The sequence below is a fragment of the Cetorhinus maximus genome, chromosome 28 (genome assembly GCF_964194155.1).
Source record: "Cetorhinus maximus chromosome 28, sCetMax3.hap1.1, whole genome shotgun sequence".
Classification (NCBI taxonomy): domain Eukaryota; kingdom Metazoa; phylum Chordata; class Chondrichthyes; order Lamniformes; family Cetorhinidae; genus Cetorhinus; species Cetorhinus maximus.
Window position 1 is genome coordinate 27,333,843 of NC_135906.1, and position 19,641 is coordinate 27,353,483.

Consider the following 19,641-nt stretch of genomic DNA (forward strand, 5'->3'; position numbering starts at 1 on the left):
CAGTATGGCACTAAAGTGTTCACGTGGGACTTGATCCTTCAATTTGCTGCCTTAGGAATTTAGAGTTCTACCACTGAGCTGCAGCTAATATGTGCCTGCGTGTTTAGTAATATGCTTTACTGAGTCGTCACTCCCTTTAAACCCGTGTATTTTGCACCTTGTGCTTTTATCCAGTCTTTGCATTCTTAAAAATGCCCAGCTCCCAATGCTCTCTCCGAGAGTGGTAAACACAAAAACGCGGCCTGGGAAATACCTTCAAAGTGGAGCCAGTGGCAGCAGTGCAAAGATAAATGAGCAGCTTTCTTACGTCCAACCTGCTTCACGTGATTCTAGGCTGCAGCTCACAACGTAGAAGAATTATTTCAAAATGTTCCCTCACCTCCTCCCCCGGGGCATTGAATTTCAGTGATTACGCTCCCAGACGATGCATTGCCTCAGAATATCAATCCAAGTAACACAGAGTGATGGAGAGAGAGGAACCTAATCCTCTTGCACTTACAGATAACATACACGAAGCAACTGTTCTTGCCTGTAACCTGGCTCATTAACAGGGCAAGTGCAAACTTGTCAGGCACGATGAAAGCTCGAGAACAAAAACTCTCACTTTACAATCTGTTGTTTTATTGAATTGGACAGCAGTCAAATTGCTATCAAGAGCCTATTAAAAATACCAGCTGAAATTCTGTGCTGTGTTATTGTGGGCGTGTCAGGTTTATTTAGTGAAGTAGCTTTGCTTTACTCAATATTACAGCTCGGGTGGTTATTTGGCCCATTGTGCCTGTGCTGGCTCTTTGCAAGAACTTGACAATTAGTCCCACTCCCCTGCTTCTTCCCCGTAAGAAATATTTACCCAGGCCCTCCTAGTTGGGATCAACAAAGCCAGGTCTTGTTCAGTTCTCAAAATACTTAAATTGAGCAATTTTACAGATGCTGGGTACTTAATACTTTATTTGGGTAGTGTTATGGATGTGAGGCATTATCCCTTAAAACCAGATAAATCTTGGCCAGTGTCATGGGATCTTTTATGCTCACTTGAGAACATGCTTAGAGATAACACCTCCAGCAGTACAGCATCCCTCAATAGGGCAGTGGAACGTCAGCCAAGATTATTTGCTCAAACCTCTGGAGTGGGGTTTCAGTGCCAACTGACTGAGGAATCATGTGGTACTTTTCCCCCTGCCCCAATCCCCCAAAACACTTTACACAGTGGCACCTAAACCTAATCTTGCATGCTGCAACCTCTAAGAGAACAAACCCCATAACCAGTGAGGTAGGCTGGCAAGAACACAATCATTTAAAAAAAAATCAAGAAAGGTGAATGAGTTTCTGTGGCAGTGGTATTCATTCATGGGATGAGAGTGTCATCGACAGGACCATTATTTATTGACCATGAGGGGATAGTAAGCAATCCATGTAGTATCACTTAGTGTGGCACTTCCAGGATTTTAACCCAGCAACCAAGGGATGGTGATATAGTTTCAAGACAGGATGATGTGCAACTTTGAGAAGTTTCTATGCATCTGATGCCCTTGTTCTTCTAGGTGGCAGAAATCATGGGCTTGGAAGGTAATTTGAGGGTGCCTTGAGTTGCTGCAGTGTATCTTTTAAATGATGCATACTGTGGCTGCTGGGAGAGAGTGAGTTGAGTGAGAGTAGGTGTTGATCAAGTGGAGCATTAAGGGCTGTATGGTACAGAGCTTCTTGTATTGTTGAAGCTGCACTCAGCTAGGCAAATGGAACACTCTCCATCATATACCAGGCTTGTCCCTTAAAATGGTGGGCAGACTTTGGGGAGTCAAGTGTTGAGTCTCAAAATTCCCAGGCTCTGGGCTTTGATATGGCTGATCCAGTTCAGTTTCTAGTCAATGGTAACCACCCCATCCATCATCCCCCCCATGACTGTGGATATAGCTCCATAGGGAGTGAATGGTGCTGGAGTATGTTTATAAAATATGCAAACATGTCTCCAACTAAGAGCAGTCAAGTAGTTACAAATATTTTTCAAAGTGAATTATGACTACAGAAACCATGGCACATTTTGAAATCAGTTTACTTAGTTGACTGTTGGCAAAACAATTACAAGAAATACAAACTGCGTGACTTAGTCTGGATCACTCACCGCTCTACATTTGGAGCCAAGAGCATGGAGTAGTAGTAGGAGAAGTAGTTAACACAAACTTAAGTTACAGCTAGTCAGATTCTTTCATATGATTAGATTGGGAGGGCAGGAAACAAGGGGAATTTGAACTAAAGGAATGGAGTGCAGTAAAATAGTAACAATAATCAGCTCGGCATTAATAAAAACCTGCAAACTCATTTAAAAACTTGATGGCAAAAGATTTGGAAAACATGGCAAATTCACATGTGACACTAGTAATATGGCAGCAGAGGTAGCAAGGCATTTGCACAGAACAGAACAAAATTAAAAAAGATTAACCAGAGTCACTGAACCACTTGACAACTTGGAAGGGGAGTACACCTTCCTTTACTGACTGTGCTGTGGTAAACTGACCAAGTAGAGGAAGGTTGTTATCCTCATTTATGATTTTACAGTTCCCAGCCATCTTCCAATCCCTTTCCAGATTTTTGTATTGGAAATCCGGAAGGGTCACATTTGTACAGAGCAGCAGCATCAGGTTGAAGGGTGCATGGAGGGAGTTACAACACTGACATTTACACGGAACCCTACAGTAGCCTCATTCAAAACAGCGTCTGATTGCAGCTACAGTCAGTGTCAGTGATTGCAGGGCCCTTGCCTTCATTTGGCCAGTGGAGACGGTGCCTGGAACCACGGAGTTACCTCCAGGCAGACACCCAGTCTAATTAGGTACCACTGTCGCACTTTTTTTTTAAATTTGTTTTTTTTTATAAATAAATATATGTTCTGTGTGTAAATTTAACAAGTAGAAAGACAAAACCATTTAGCAAACATGCTAGTCAGAAAGCAGCCCTGTAAACATTTACATTTAAAAAAAAAGAAAACAGGACAGAGAAGGTTGCATTGTGCACACAGGATTGGACATACTGATTTAAACCCAGTAGTGCTGTGCAGGGTTGATTTTCCCAGCTGTCCACAGTTCAATCAGAACTTGACATAATATACCCACTGTACTGCTCAGGATACATTTAGAGTCTAGGGCTTTTACAGTAACTGGTCACACAAGGCTCTAGAAAAACAGGATAATAAATTAACATACATCAACTCTGCAATTATTAAATTCCTTCTGCAAAATCTGTACAATATACATTTATTCACAAATCAAAAACCAGGGCAAGCTGGGCTCAAGCCTATAGTCTGGCACCAATCTTATGGGCAGGCTCAGTAGTGAGGAGGACCCAGACGGGAGGAGTGTCCCCCACAAGTATTATGATGTGGGAAGATGCCAAGTACATACACGTTGCAGATGCAGCCTTCAGTAAAATCCAGTGTATTCTGATCTGATGCAGAATTCCAGCTAGCATTGAATTGTAAGGAAACACACTGGGCTTTGAATATAAGAAAGTTTGACCTCAAAGCCAAGATGTTTAATATATTACAGGTTTTTGCTTAAAGTAGCCCAAGTGCAGCTAGCTATTTACCAGTCTTGGCTTGGAGAAGGAGGGGTAGCAGGTGACATGAATGTCAACTAACTCACCTCATTCTTGCTTAGACAACAACTGTACACGGAGAAACAACATGCAATTTACAAAACATACAACTTAGGCAGAGTGAGCCTCAGGCCACACTTCATCTTCAGTCAGTCATTAGTAACTTCAAATAGTGTCCACTTCTGACTTCATTTCAGAGATCAGAGCCTTCAGGTGAGGAATCTTGATGAAAAAGTTGTCCCAAAAAGCAGTTTCTTGCACTTTACAAAAACCAGGAGTTCAAGTCATACCTGGGAAGTTGGGTTTTTAGAAAAACCCTTCACAATAAAAACATCCACAGTAACAGCACACAGTGCAAATGAAAATTTAAATAACCTAACTAGCATTGTTATGTGGAGTGGTTTTGCTGAAGGGTCGACAATAGAAGTGTAAGAAAAAGAACTTGGTAGCTCGGATGGAACAACAAATAAAGTCTATATCCACAGGCAGCAATCACTGTGAGGCACTTTGTGTCAGGCTCCTCTTATCAAGCACCATAGTCTTCCAAGCTCACGACAGCTCTCTGCAAGAGAAGGGGCGTCAGTTAGTGCATAGAAACCAAAAGAGAAAAAAAAAATTACAAGTTTGTGTATAACAGGTGGGGGCGGGGGACACAGCTAAACCGAGTCTGAATCTCCAACTAAAGTGGCACATGGAATAAAAGCAACTGTAAAGTCTGGGTTGCCATGGTTATTTAATACAAACCCATCTTTGATGCTCAAGCACACGGCAGGACTGCAGCACATAATCTGGGCCAATGCTAGGCAATGCATTTTGGATAAGATGCTAAGAGATCCCAAAATGTTTGCTCTGCTGGGTCATGTGAAGAGGAACAAACTATGGTTGGTATACAGGCAGGTATGAGTTTCAATGATCAAAAAAAATTTACACAACCTTGTGACAAATTACATCCTGCCCAAAATTTCCAATTTCCTACTGGAGCAGCAGGTTGATCAAAAGCCAGGTTGCCATTATGCCCAAACAGGGAGGTGAGGGATTTTACATCAAAGGTTCCTTGGTTGGTGAGTGTTGGGGCAGGGGAGTGGTGAAAAGAGAAAAATATGTGCATTTCCCCAATGATGCATGTTCAGGCTCAGCTCAGGGTTTGCTAGAAGACTGATTCTTTGAAGCTACAACAAAGACTTAAAAATCCAAACAGTGGTGGCTCACCGTGGGATATGTGTAGCCGACTTGGTTCCGGGTGATGTGGACCTCATCATCTTCTGTGGTCTTCTGGTAGACAGGGTTATCAAAGTTTATGCTGTTAGTGTTCTTCAATCTCCAGTTTTTCCAAATGAAAAAAGCAGCAGTCCCAAGTAATGATAGGATGGCTGGGAAGAGGAAGAAGAGTTTAATTGTCACCTTCCAGAAATTTCAGTGCACAGTACAGGTGGATACTGAACAGAGTAGGGCAATAATATTGTTAAGGCATGATGGACTGACAACTCATGATATACATTCCCAATTGCAGAGAAATCTAGTTTTTGCTCTCTCCACTGACCCTGCAATGGGTGGGGGTGGAGGGGGTGAAGTGACCATTTTTTCCACCCTTCACTGCACCTTGGACAAACCGTACCCATCTAGGTAGGATGGAACCAACCAAAAAAGGTGAATATAGGTAGTATCCCCCCTGCTTTCCACATCAAGGGCTTGATAACAGCTCGCAGGCACTTGAGAGCAGGGTCTGCTCTAAAACATAGCACCAGGATTTACACAACAGGCCAGAGCTGCAAATTGCTTATGCGCTCACCTTGTTACAAAATTAACTGAACTTACCCAGGGGTAAAACGATCCACAAGGCGTTAGTCCTTCTGTGGCCTCCTGTAGCAGCCTCAGCTGTGAGCACGTGTGCTGCAGCAAAGGAAACAGAACAATAAGCAGCCTGAAAACACACTCCACTGGAAGACTAATTAACAGTTCAAAGTAAGCTTTTAAACAAAAAAAAAAGTGATGAGAAAGGCAGCTGAAGAACTTACCTTGATGTGAAACTGTGAGCATCTCATGGATGGTAGGGAGTACTGTGGGTTCAGCATGGTCTGATGGAACATTAGAGGTTTGGGTTATTTTCCTGGTTGTGAGGGTCTCAGCATGGGCAGGACTGGTTAAGGTTTTGACAGTGCTTGACTTGGTAGTAGGCATGATAGTACCTAAAGATGATTAGATGTTGATCAGTGATTATAGTGACAATTGGGCCCAAATCAAAATCCCCCTGGAGTAACCCAAGGGAAGCACAGTATGACAAGTTTCTTCGCAGGAAATATTGTTCTCTTCCAAAACTTCTCAATACTCCATCACCTCATTATCCCTTTCATCTACAAAAGCATCCAACAGGTTTCCTCCCCAATCCCCTATTCTTCCTTCTCCTTCTAAGGGCCCTTTACAAGTGACTTTGGCCAATTTCAGAAACCACCCATCCCCAACCACAGTATTGTTTATAGCTTGGTGTCCATTTGTCTCCCAATCTTCTGAGGTGCTTTGGGGCTCATCGCTACCACCGAAGAATTAAAAATGTGATATATAAATGCAAGATTGTGCCCCATTGATCAAACAAGTTACAACAACAAAAAATAAAGTAGACTTGTTACAGAGCAGAGACACCAACCTGTGATGCAGCTTCTCATGTCTGGCCCCAGTTGCATTCCATCAGGGCAAACGCAGGTGTACTTTGGAGAATGGACAGTGATCTGTGGTGCTGGAAGGCACAGATGCTCACAACCACCATTTACTTCCCCATTCTGCTCACACCAGTTAATACCTAGAAAAATTAACACCACACTGGTTACATGAATTCTCTAAAACTCTACAATAGGTGTAATGCAACAATCACTTTAATGATGTGACATCAAAGTGTTCAAGACGCTTCACAAGGATATTTACCAACGTTACTGAATCAGGTGGCCAAAAAAAAAGGTAGGTTGAGGGATGGAGGGAAATTGCAGTGCTTCGGGGCTGGGCAGCTGAAAGCACAGCTGCCAACAGGAGAGTAATTAAAACAGGGCAATGAACAAATAGAAAATCATAAACAGATATCTACAGCAGAACATGCTTAGGAGTGGCAGTAGACTACAAGATTGTCTCAATCTTTTGCTTCTGGTACTTTATCAATTTGCTGCTCAAGGGAAGTTGAAGGGTATCCTGGGACATTGAACGTTATTAAAAAGAGAGAGGGCTGAACTTTCAGCTGTAATGGCGCTGAAACCACTGAAGGTTCTTTCATTTTCAGGTTCACTGTGCTGGAGGGCCAACTACAGTTCTACAGTGGGAGCAACTAGACCTGCATCAAGTTATTGGGCTCTCAGATTGAAAATGGAAAGTCCTTTAACTCATACTGACCTTTGGGTTGTCGGAGGTGGTGGTAGAGGACAATGTCCTGAGGAACATCCAGGTTCTCAATGACTGTTAGGATATCACCCCCTGTGAGTCTGTTGGCACTGAAAATGGCCTCATGATCTGTATCAGTCCAAAAGATCTTGTCCTAATAATAGGTAGGAGGGGGTAAAAAAAGCCATCAGCAAAATGCATCTTGATGAATTCGGCTTTAATTAAATATATCAAGTGTCAAAAGAGGTGGACAGCCCTGAGATTATAAATCCATCTGAACAGGAGGCATTTTTCCTCAATAGTGTCATTTTTATATTTATAGTGGAATCAGAGACTTCATCTAAATCAGACAAAGAATCCAGGGTCTATGGCTCAATTTATAGCAGTATATCCAAGAGAGATTTTGGTCCCTTGCAACAAGGGCATGTTTAGTTTATAACCAATTGCAGATCATAATTAAAAGCAGGCTAAATCACAAATCTCTTGGTAGTGCACATATAGGATGTGGCATTACAGGCAATTTATTGCTTAAGGTAGCAGGACTTCTTATTTGCTGGTAGCAGTTTATAATGGAATAGCTTGTTAAGGAACTTAAGAATCAACCATGGGGCGAGTCATATACCACATTTGTACAAAGATTGCAACTTTCCCAAAAAGGTAACAGTGAAACAATTGTATTTTTATAATAGCTTCATTGTCACTATCAATTTGATATCAAATATATTGATATATTTGATATCAATATCAAAATTTGAAACGGAATTCAAATTCTCAAGCTTGAAAATTGGGATTTTTACATCATTCTCTGGATTATTAATACAGGCTCTGAATGACTTGTCCAGTAACAACCACTACAACTACCATAATCCTTTCTACCTCAAGTATCACCCCACCCATCTTGACCATAATACTGATGCATCAGAACTGAAACAAACTTTAAATCCTAATGTCCACTCCAAGTCTTACACAAGAGCCACTCACTTCAAACAAAGCTACAGAGAAGGGATGAGTCAGCTTGTCTGGAGAGATGATCAAGGTCTTCCTGTTGTCTCCCCCAACACCGATACTGGACAAAGTGTGCAACTTGGAGTCCACCCAATAAAGCCGCTGATTCACCAAGTCTGAAACAAGCAGAGCACAAATCACACACAGTCCCAACATGGTTCAAGCAGAGATCAAGCAAGGAATATTGTTGTGCAGCTCCAATCATTTGTTTTAAGAATCAGATATTCAGCAAGTACCTCATACAAGCCTAGAGTCCTGAACTAGCAAGTGTTCATGATTTGGGAACATTGCTGGCAAACTCAGATAGTTACATTTGGGACACACTTGGAAGATCTACGCTAGACTGCTCCTCCACCACCACCAGCAACCCACTCACCTTTTAAACTGTCACAGGTTGATATTCCATTGGAGGGAATGAAAATGTCTAATGCGCCACAAGAGGCGCAACACTCACCTAGAGTGATTCCATTTGGCCATTCAATCTGTGTAGTGACCAGTGGCATGCGGTCCACTCCATTCAAGCCTCCTTTCTCAATCTTGGCAGGGGTCCCCCAATCACTCCAATACAGGAAGCTGGTGGGAAAAGAATCAGTAATTAAAACCTCCTACCACCTGAAGGGATATTCATGTTAGTATAGAAACAATAATCTAATGACAAAAGTAAAAGCAAGTCAGTTAAATCCCTTCCTGTTCCCACCTACCCTACAGCCCAGGTAGAGTTGCTGTATTTATCCTGGGATAATCAAATGACCCACTTTCAAGTCACTTTGACAAGGCAGCAGTAGAGGATTAACTAAAATTATCCTCAAAAATGCACAGCATGTTACTGCAACAACATTGGTCTTGGTGAGACCATAAGACCTCCACCCTCTGTTAGACACCTATTCTCACTGCCACCTCCCCTAGCTTTATTGAAGTTATTCATACCCGTGAACTGGATCCACTGCAATGGCCCTGGGCTTTGAAAGCTGTTCTTTAACCAGGACCTTCCTCTTAGTTCCAGCCGTGTTAGCTACAGAGATGGTGCTGGTTAGAAAATCTGTCCAGTAGATGTTCTGGTGAATCCAGTCTACAGCTAAGCCATCTGGTGCCTTGATTTCAGTCTCAATCACTGTAGAATGATGGGAAGAATTCTCAGCTTTGTCCATGTGAGCACTGAAAGAAAAAAAGGAAAAAAATCAAACCGAGAAAACAAAAGAGAGGCTTATTAAAAAAGGTCCAGTTTAATTTGAAATCTTGGGAGATGGTACTTTGAGTTTATGAAAGGAGATGGATTCACTCCAGCACCTTTTAACAAGTCTGCAGGCTAAAGGGTTTCTTCCATTTGTGCAAAGCCCTTCAGGGAAATAGAACTGTCTTCAGGTTGCTTTATGCTCAATTTAGGTCAGGAATATTGGAATTACTGGCCATGTCTATCACCAACCCCCTCCAAGCTACCGGAAGCATCTCACCTGAAGATTTTTTTCTGAAACTGGTCAGCCCAATAGATCTTGTTTGCAGCCACCTCCATGTCCAGTGCCACCACATTCTTCAGCCTGGGAATCAGCTGCGTGTACTCACTCCGATCAAGGGTCAGCTTTCTGACTTCGTGCCGGTTGGTAAAGAATAAGTAGGCAACTGTACCTAAGGCAACAAAGTGACTAGAGTAAGACTCAACCTGTTTGTAACCATTTCATATGAACTGAGCTCATTGTTTAGGAAAAAAATGCAGCTCCAGGGCATGCACTTGCAGGTTGCTGACGTCAAAAGTTACACACTATACATGTAGGCTGGTAACAGAACCGACCTTGATGAAGGTTACGCACTGTACACATGTATGCTGGCAACAGTGGTGCCTTCTGCTGATGCAGAAGGTTAACTTTCTAACTCTATATACAACAGTAGGAAACCATGGATTAACTCTGCCAAGTTTCTGACCTTGGTTACCAGCAGGGAAAAGACACAGATGTTTTAGCATTTGGTTACAAAATTATCAGGAAGGGGCAAAACAGAAGAGGCACCTTTAGTTGTCTCTTAAAAGGAGGGGGCAATAACCAGCAATGGCTGGCGGCAAACTGATGTACTAGTGAAAGTGCTATGATTTCTCTTAATGGCATCCAGAGAAGAGAGTTTAACCTATTAAGAATGCAGATTGTTACAGCTGCTAGAACTCAAACAAGGCCATGGAGATTCCCCAGAGGTGGTTCTTACCAATTGCTTTGCATTGCCTGGTCATCGGGTCCATTTGATAGCCCTCATGACACTCGCACTTGAATCCACCTTCCAGATTGATGCAATTCTGGCTGCACGTGTCTGGGTTCTCGCACTCATCGATATCTGAAAGTCACAACAACCCATGCCATTTCTAAAAGCTCTTGGTACAGCAATAGCCACTAACAGAACAGACGATGGATAGAAAAGGAAAGCTCATCCTTACCTTCACACTTCACATTATCAACCAGTCTGAAGCCAGGTCGACAGAGACACTCATAGCCGATCTTTAGGTCTCTACAGATGTGTGAGCAGCCGCCATTTTCATTCAGGCATTCGTTCTCACCTAGGCAAAACAGGGCGTTCAGTGGAATCAAAGTCATTAGATCAGACGCAACTCACTAACTTTCATCTAATCATGTCAGACATCTTGATAAAGCAATGGATTCCTCACCCCATCCACCAAAGCTCCACAACAGTCTCCAGAGTTACACCCCAGCTCATGACTTCTGTTATCTCGTCTCCACTCACTGGCAAAGTTTCAACCCTCAACTTTGAAATTCTCTTCACCTCACTTTCAAAGCTTTGCCAGCCCTGTTCATTAGCAGATACATAATCTGCCCCTGACGCCACCAGCCCCCCAAACCAGAGGTTTCATTCTGTTCCAATCCAAAACCCTCAAAACCACAGCCTTTTTTGGCAAGTACTTGGGTGAACCACAACTTGTACTTGTGCTGCTGTCTAAGCACTGGGTAATTTATAGGAACAAAAACTCCCCATTTCTCAATTCTAAAGTTTCCCAATACCTTAAGCCACAAGAGACATTAGTTCTTGACGTACCACATTCCTTCAGAGGCTCATCTGACCAGTCTCTGCAGTCCCGCTGTTTGTCACAAACTTTGTCCAGCATAATACACTCGCCACTCATGCATTTGAACTTGTGGGGGCCTTCACACTTGGTCACTGTTGAGCAGAGATGAGGCAGCTTGTTAACAATCATGTTCCCTACTATTTGTCAGCAGATGAAAGCCACAAGTAGTAAAATCAACAGAAATGATCTAGTGAAGTGGCAAATTAACTTGGCTCAGGCCAGAGAGGACAGCATGTCTTGATGTTTTGTGGGTTCCTTCTCCAATCTATGCCATGTTAACTAACATGAACAGGAAGCAGTGGTTTGGGCATCTTGGTCCTAACACCAAGGTCATTGAGAAAGTGAAAAAGCTAAGTTTTCATGTCTGCTGGCTTTCTAGACACCCCTGTTGAAAGTGTATTAATTCAGATGCCAAGTGTAGACAATGTCTGTTCACTCTCAGTAATGGGCAGCCTGGTATAGTATCAAGGACAGCTACTGTAGAAGGTGAGCCTGTTTTGGAGGAGATGAGGAAAAGGGGGGAGGGGCAGAAGAGAAAGGCAACAATAAAAATATACATGTTCTACAGGTTTTGGGCTTGTGTTTTCCACTCCTTAACTTTAACAATTATAAAACTATGATAAAACTGGCACTCGTTAGTCTTGAGGCACCAGCTTCAATGGAAAGTATTCTAGTTGTAGGACAAGGTGTGGATGGCTCAGACAGATTAGCAACATATTCAAGGTAATTAATGTGGGACCAGTGGTCAACATGGAGAAGGGGGAAAGAAAATTGGTCATTTAAACTTCAGCTGTGCCTATATTTTACAATAGTTCCCATGGCAGTACTTCAGTCAAGGATAGAGTAGGCAATTCTGATTTAGTGAAATAAACCCACCATTTACACAGCCAGCTTCATCACTCCGGTCATGACAGTCAAATTCCTTATTACACTGGAGGCTTCCATGAACACAAGTCCCATCATTGCACTGAAATTCATCTGGTCGGCAAGTTGTTACAGCTAAAAAAAAAATTTAAAAGTCTTAGTGACTATCTTGTGCATACCTGAAAACAAAACTCCTGTTTAATAGTGCTAAACATGTTATGTATGGCATGAGGGGAAGTCATTCTGACTATTGTCCCTGCCAGATACTGGCTTCCTTCCTCTCTCCATATTCCCCTCAGCTGCAGCAGGAAACTCAGCAGCAGTGCAACCCCCACAATCACCAGCAGAGCTGCATAAGATGTATCATCAGCTTGAATGTAAAGGCTCATGCAGGAAACCCAGTAATCTGAGTTAATTTGCTTTCTGTTCATCCAAGTGTCAGAGCAGAAGCAAAAGTTGCACCTAAAGGGTGGGTGGCTGAAAGTTGGCTATGCCAAGGGAGTGACATTTACAAACACTTACCACAGCCTTTCTCATCGGATTGATCCCTGCAGTCTACATTAGCGTCACAGCGCCATTTCATGTGGATGCACTCTCCGCTGCCACAGTGGAACTCCAGGGCAGAGCAGGGATTGGGCGGTTCAAATGTAGGGGATCGGCCACAATTCTGTGGCAGCTCATCAGACTCATCAGGGCAATCCGGATCATCATCGCAGGCCCAGAGTTTTGGAATGCAAACCTTGCTCTTAGTGCACTGGAACATGAGAGGCCCACAGGTCCGCTCTGGACATGCCGCCTCGTCACTACCATCGGTGCAGTCCCGGTCCTCGTCACAGACAAACTTCAGAGAGATGCAGTTCCCATCATGGCACTGGAACTCGTGGTCTTTGCAGATATGAGTAGCTATTGGACAAGAGAGAGAGAGAGAGAGAGGGAGAGAGAGAGAGAGAGAGATTGATCAGTCACAGGCTGTTTCTATTCCAGTAAGCAATTGGAAATGCCTCCTGCAAATTTGAGTGAGCATGGAAGGAGAATCAGAGGATTACTTACGGCAGTTCTCCTCATCGGAGCCATTTTCACAGTCTTTTTGGGAGTCGCAGCGCCAGGATACTGGGATACACTTGTTAACACGGCCACCACAACTGAACTCAAGGGAGCTGCAGGTCTTATTCTCTGGAAGATTAAAGATTCAGAATCTGAAGATGCACAAAATACCTCAAGAACAGCCACAGAATATCAATCTTTTTCAGATGGGGAGAAAGTCCTAGTTGCAGTACAAAGTTCTACTTTATCCTCACAGGTTAGTCACACTCTGCATTTAATGTTTACTAATTATGCAAACTGTCAAGTCTGCTCCATCAAAAACTGACCATCCTTCATCAGATTAACTATTCCACTCTCCTTTCCCCTACATAAGGATATGATGAACACCTCCCACCACCCTTCCATCATAATGCGATATTGTGAACACTCCCTGCTCCACTTTATGCTTCCACAGCACTAATGAAGTTCCACTTACTGCATGTCTCCAGTGACTCGTCAGAGCCATCCGCACATTCTGACTGCCCGTCACACAGCCAGTGGGCTTGAATACATTTCCCGTCACCACATCGGAAATGGTTCTGATCGCAAAGTCCAGTTGCTGCAAGATCAAAGGAAACAGGTGGTCACCCTAATGCGATGTGTTGGTTGGAGGGAGAGAGGGGAAGGAAAAAAAAAAAATGGAAAGAAAACCCAAAATTGAACACTCAAGAAATTAAACGGAGTCAATTCATCTCGGGAATGCTGGCCAACTGGATCTGGCTCACCATGGACAAAAATCACATGTCCTATGCAGTTGCACTGAGGCACAAGTCAACCAGCCATCATCCCTGTGGCAGGTTTCTCTGCCTGGTTTCCAGGCTGGGTTGTGCCTCACTCATTACCTATTTTGGCCTTTACTCCCCTCAGAACATGTCAAGAATGCCCAACCTATTCATAAGACGAGTCCATTCAGCCTATTCAAAAAGTCTCACCACTTCAGCATCTGTTTGTTGCACAAAGTCAATGTTTTTGTCTCTATGCAGAGACAGTGGGAAGATTTTTTAAAACCAGTTTGAATGCATCCCTCTGCACAGTTTAAACAGGACATTCTCCAGACCTTCCCCCCACCACCCAAGACACTGCTTTTCCCAGGTGGAAAAGCCAAACTTTCCACAAGAAAAATTATAGAAGTGAAATTTAAGCTAACCTCAAGGCTTGAGGTGTGAGAGAGAGAGAAATCAGGCTTTTGTGTAAAGGATTCCCAGACTTGGTCCCACCCCTCCCCCAAGGAAAGTTAATTTTGCTCAAGCGGAAATTCCAGTCGAGCTTCCCCCAATCCCTTCGGTTTCTGTAGTAGAAACTTTTACACTCACTGAGTCACCCAGAGTGTAATGGTGCACGCATCACCCATTCGCTGTTCAAAGTGGGCTGACAGGCTCTCAAGAAACGATTGGCTTGCTGATCACTGCTCATTTCAAAAATGACGAACCACATCATGGCCCCACCCCCCCATTCACACCAGGAAGTGAGTACAGAAATTAAAACAGGACGTTCAGATTGTGAATATTGTAATAAGGCAATGGCACTTCTGCAGCAAGCTCATAAGGAGGGTACAAGCCCTGGGCAACAGGGTAGAACCACAGCATCTTTTGAAAACAAAATTCCTTTCTTCAGAAGCCATGTACCAAGTTAGAAACAGTGGAAGAAGGGCATAACTTATAAAGCAAAGGGATAAAACTAACTGGTGTGCTACACAAGTTAATGGCTAAATTACATAGCCAGTCATTCTGCTCCCAATCTAATGTCTATCTTTATGACAGATTATCATTAACTTTATTGGTTTTAATAAGGTACTCATGAGGGAAACTTCTTGATTGTATATCTGGATCAGCACACAAACCCACAACCTTTTTATTCAGAGAGGACAGTGACACCAATTGAGCTAAGACTGATAATCTGTTTAATCTCTGTCAGCACAGCAGTGAATCTTAGAAACACAAACTTCAAGGTTTTAAAAGGGGCAGGAGGCAGTGGTACAAGTCAGCACTTCAAAAGTCCTTACACAGCTACAGCCAGGCAAGACATGTACTCACACGCAAAGGTTTAACATCACTCTCCCATTTCATCTTTCTAGCATCAGCCAGCCAGCATGCTGCTGGTTATACGACAAGACATATCCAGCAGGCAATTCTAAATTGACCTCGAATTAGATTGTAAGTAAACAGAACTCATCTGCCCAGCCATCAACACCCCTTCTATGCTTGAGTCAGATGCAAAACAAAAAGGGTAGGAAAGTACCAGGTCATCAATACAGTAAAAAGTTTCCCCTTTTATAAAGGTTTGATATTGTTTGTGCAAAGATAACAGCCCCAATACCGAACACTGCTGCCCACACATTCTATCCCAATACCATTCATTGAGTCACTGCCGCCCACTGTGCTGACTCAGTGGGTAGAATTCCACTAGCACAGGAGAAGATCAGAGAGAAAAGAAAAGGCTTTGGTCAATATGCATCACTAACCCAAGGGCATGGATGCTAGTTACAGCATGATACCCCCAGGTAACGCCTGATGCTGTGAAAACCGGAGAGGAACCTGGGAGTTTAGACTACACAGGCTAGCTGCTCACCCCACTAATCAGAGGCTGGGAACCAAGAAAACAAAATGTCCCCTGTATATTTTGTTAGAATAAGATTTGATGAGGCATTTAAAAATTAAGAAATGATAAAGTAGAGAAAAACTATTTCCAGTAAACAAGGAATGCAGAAGGAATATAGACAAAGATTAAGTCTAAAATTTAAAACAGAGCAAGCAGGGAGGAAAGAAAGGAGATTGAGAGGCATTACCAGAGTTAGTGATTAGAGACCATAAAAATATTTTATGAGATCAGATCAGATGAAGGGAAAACAGAGACAAGGGAGGGTGAAACCACTTGTGCAGTACAAGCAAGGACTGGTTGAGCTAAATGGCCTGTTCCTATTGACAATGAGTTCTGCATATCATAGCAAACGTCAGCCAGGGAGAATCACAAAAGTCAACAATATCAAGGTACCTACACTCCACAGTTATATGCATCATTAGAAATTTCCAGTAGACAAGCTACACAATCACCAATGATGGTGACTGGGACACATCCTAACTCAGTGTTGGTAGGTATGACACTTCACCCAAGCACAGGTGGGTTTTGCCTCTTGGACATTTGCCTGACAAGAAACTGCCAGCCAGTTCAGAATTCAGTTACAGCTGGAAATGGTGCAGTTTTGGTGCATTGTACATGAATCACACTAACTACAAAGAATGCATTTTAAACAAGGGCAGAGCACTCAAATGACACCGATGTGGCCAAACACAAGGCAACTCAGTTACCCCAGGTCCCAATAATCCTCCAGAGATGATAGCTGGATTTGAAACAGATTTGTTATCGAAATGGACCATTGGTACGAAGCTGTTAACAGCATGTTCAAAGTCCCACAGTCAGTTTGCAGTGCAATGCACAGCCTTACTCGGGTTGGTGCCAAGAAGGAAAAATGAACCAAGTTACAATTCAACCAGCTGAAGATGATAGCTATTGGATCAGAATAAATCACATTAATGCTTAATCATCTGATGGGACAATCAATACACCTCATATTTGAACACTGCAAAGACCCAGACGCCCAGCACAATCTAATCTCATCCAAATTAAAGTTTGGCAACATCCATCTCACTGCCTATTTCGATAGGACCATCACACCTGTTGGGGTACACACCACCCTTCTCCTGCAACAGGCAATGGTTTTCTGAAAACCACCACAAGAGGATTTGACCCTGCACCCCCATGACAGGGTACTGAGACCAGTGGCTCATTTCTACCAGTGGAAGTGCAGGATGCTTTGCCCAAAAAGCATCAGAATGCTCCTCTTATATCTTGCCTGCATGCCGACAACAATCGATCTTGAAATGAACACAGCAGTACTGGACTCAATTCAAAAAGACATTCGTCATACACCCTGGAGAGCTGTCTCACTGCTTCATAAGCTTTGAAGCCTTTGTAACAAACTTTTCCCAACTGATGCCAAGCATGTGTATTTAAGCATAATTCTGCAGTGAACAAGACAAGGCAGTCCCCTTGGAATACAGTACAAGTATGAAAAGAGTTAGATTAAATGTAATGTTTTAGTAGTCTGAAAAGGTTAAAAATGCTATTGCCCAGGGGGGTTTGTTACCATTCTAGTTTAGGGGATCTGACAACTTGTTTGCACTGGGCATAACAGCGAGCTTTGTTTTCCCCACCCCCACTGCCAACTCATCAATCCTTCCCCCCCCAAAAAACAAGGCGGCTGAATTAAGTCAGGACCTGTGTTGATCAACAGCAGCTTCTTAGTCAACAGAAGGCAGCCTGATCATACCATGCTAAGTCAGCCAATCAGAAGCCACTTATGCGCACAAGCCATTATATAGGTTTTAAAAAAGGGAGCGGCTGGTTGATTCAAATTGTTTGATTGTATTGCTTGTAGTTAAGGAAGTTAATGACTCCCAGAAAAGAGCAACTACAACCTAGAGGTTTACAGATTCAAAAGAGTCAATAGGAATTGCAAATCTTAGGGATATAAGGGTGAACTCATACCACTGACTACCACCCTGGGTAAATACTGTGCTCAACTCCAGTCCACCCACTGCAACTCACCATTTCATTCATAAAAATTTGAGATGAGTCACTAAGCAATACAAAATTTAGTTTCATTATTTCCATCTTTGAGCTTCCCTACAGATCAGATATTGTAACAGCTCACAGAACCATTAGATAGCAAGTATAGGTTTATTTGTTCTGACTTTGTTTACAAGATGCTTTCTGCTCTCTCCCCCCACCACACCCCATCCCTTCCACCTGTAAAGCATAGAGAGCGAACTTCCAACAACACCAACCCTCCCTTGCCCAAATAACCATTTTTAAACAGGCAGCGACAGTCAATAGGTTATTCAACAAAAGGGCACCCCAGCTAGCACTGATCCCATCCTCATTCAAAACAACCCACCCAAACCACTCAGCAGGAACTTCAGCAGCTCGCATTTTTCTGCCACAAAACAGCAGAATTAGCAATAACTGTTAAGACGAGTAACAAGCAGTCAAATTCGCACCAGCCTGGAGGCCCTGAATGGGAAACTCTCAGACTGTACGAGCTAAACACCGATTGGTATCTTCACCAGACAAATAGTGTAATGGAAACTTTCATTCCTATAGTACCTTTTATAACACCTCAATGGGCTTAACAACTGGTTTTTAAAAGTATAGCGATTGCTGCAAGTTGAGAAACGCAGCCATAAGTTGCGCACGGCAAGATCCCACAGAAATAAGTAACCAGATACTGTTCCCAGTGGCAACTCCCTCCCGCGAGAGGAGGGAACCTTGTGCATCCACCTGAGATGTTCAATTGAGCACCTCGCGCTAAAGAAGGGCACCCCTGTCACTCAGCCTAGATTCCAGGCACCAGTTTCTGTCTACTGGAGACTGACCACCCCACCACCTGACTTCAGAGGCAGAGTGTGCTGGCCACTGGCCCAGCTTGGCTATTTCTAGCTTCATTCGCCACCCCCCTCCCATTCCCTCAGCCGGACTGGACAGCGCGCCTACAACTCCCAGAATGCTCCACGCGCACAACCCCCCCCCTTGACCCCGCCCCCTCCCACCCCAGGGGGCGGAGCCCACCGCACGAGCCCGGGAAGGCGCCGCTTCCATTGGTCAAGGGGGCGGCGCCTCAGAATCTCCAGTTCGGAGAGCAGCCAATCAGCAGCCGGTCCCCGGCACCGCTCGAGCCGAGGATGGGGGTTAAACGGACGCCGGAGGAGAGTTTGGGGGTGGGGGGAAGAGACAGGTACGGCGGCCGGAGCCCCCAAAGAGTATGAGAGATTAACAAATTAAAAAAAACCCGATCGAGCTCAGCCCCCCTCAGGCACCTCGGTTCTCGCAGCTCCTCATTCATTCGCCGGTTTTGGCTTTTCACCTCCGCCCTCATTCAACATACAATTCACTCACTCACTCACCCCCTCCCCGGGCCTCCACTCACCAGTAGCGGCGACGTCCTCCGGCAAGCAGGCGGCAAAGAGCAGCAACAGAGCCAGCGCTTTCCCCATGACGGTCTCTATGTTACCGGTCTCTCTCTCTCTCTATCAGCGAATGTGGAGCTGCCCTCCCGCCCATCCGGGTATTTCAACACGGGGGCGCGGGCCGGCGGTGGTGTGATCCTGGGGCCCCGCCCCCTTTTAAAGGGACAGGCCCCGCCTGCCGCTCCCCTGCCGCCTCAGCATCCGAGACTCCCATCTCATCCCATCCCTCACGCCCAAAGCCAGCACTTGGGTGAGGGTGACCAGCCAAACACTGCTGGTGCTAAACCTTGGGTCCTCAAAGCTATCCCCTTTATTTTCCTTAGGGCGCTGCTAATAAACATCCAGCTGGTAGGAAGGACACTTAATTTAAAGGGATGGTGTCCACTCCCCTTCTACCAACTTGTTTGTGTGTCAATTTTATCAACGCGCATTTATTTTCCAACTTGTACCCTTTCCCTGTGATTTTTTAAATTAAAAATAAATAAATAAATGATTATTCATTTCTTCAGGGGGGTGTGGGTGTCACTGGTACCTATTGCCCACCCATAATTGCTCTTGAGATGCACTCAGCAGTTGATGAACAAACGCCAGGTTATTTGTGCTGATGGAGGGGCTGGTTGGATGAGGATGGGGTGGGGAGGGTGCGCCCACTTGGAG

The 19,641-nt window shown here is 44.0% G+C and overlaps 1 protein-coding gene across 1 annotated transcript; it reads right to left on the bottom strand.

Moving 5' to 3' along the window:
* Nucleotides 1–2,032: 2,032 nt before the first annotated feature.
* On the bottom strand, nucleotides 2,033–19,089 carry ldlra (low density lipoprotein receptor a). Its single transcript, XM_078531475.1, has 18 exons — nucleotides 18,945–19,089; nucleotides 13,398–13,520; nucleotides 12,929–13,051; nucleotides 12,401–12,781; nucleotides 11,891–12,013; nucleotides 10,984–11,106; nucleotides 10,370–10,489; nucleotides 10,144–10,269; nucleotides 9,405–9,576; nucleotides 8,881–9,108; nucleotides 8,408–8,526; nucleotides 7,930–8,069; nucleotides 6,961–7,102; nucleotides 6,230–6,382; nucleotides 5,604–5,774; nucleotides 5,404–5,478; nucleotides 4,798–4,958; nucleotides 2,033–4,150 (listed from the first exon to the last, which is right to left on the bottom strand). The coding sequence occupies exons 1-18, from the start codon at nucleotides 19,009–19,011 to the stop codon at nucleotides 4,115–4,117; spliced, it is 2,583 nt and encodes an 860-aa protein (XP_078387601.1). The 5' UTR covers nucleotides 19,012–19,089; the 3' UTR covers nucleotides 2,033–4,114.
* Nucleotides 19,090–19,641: the final 552 nt, after the last annotated feature.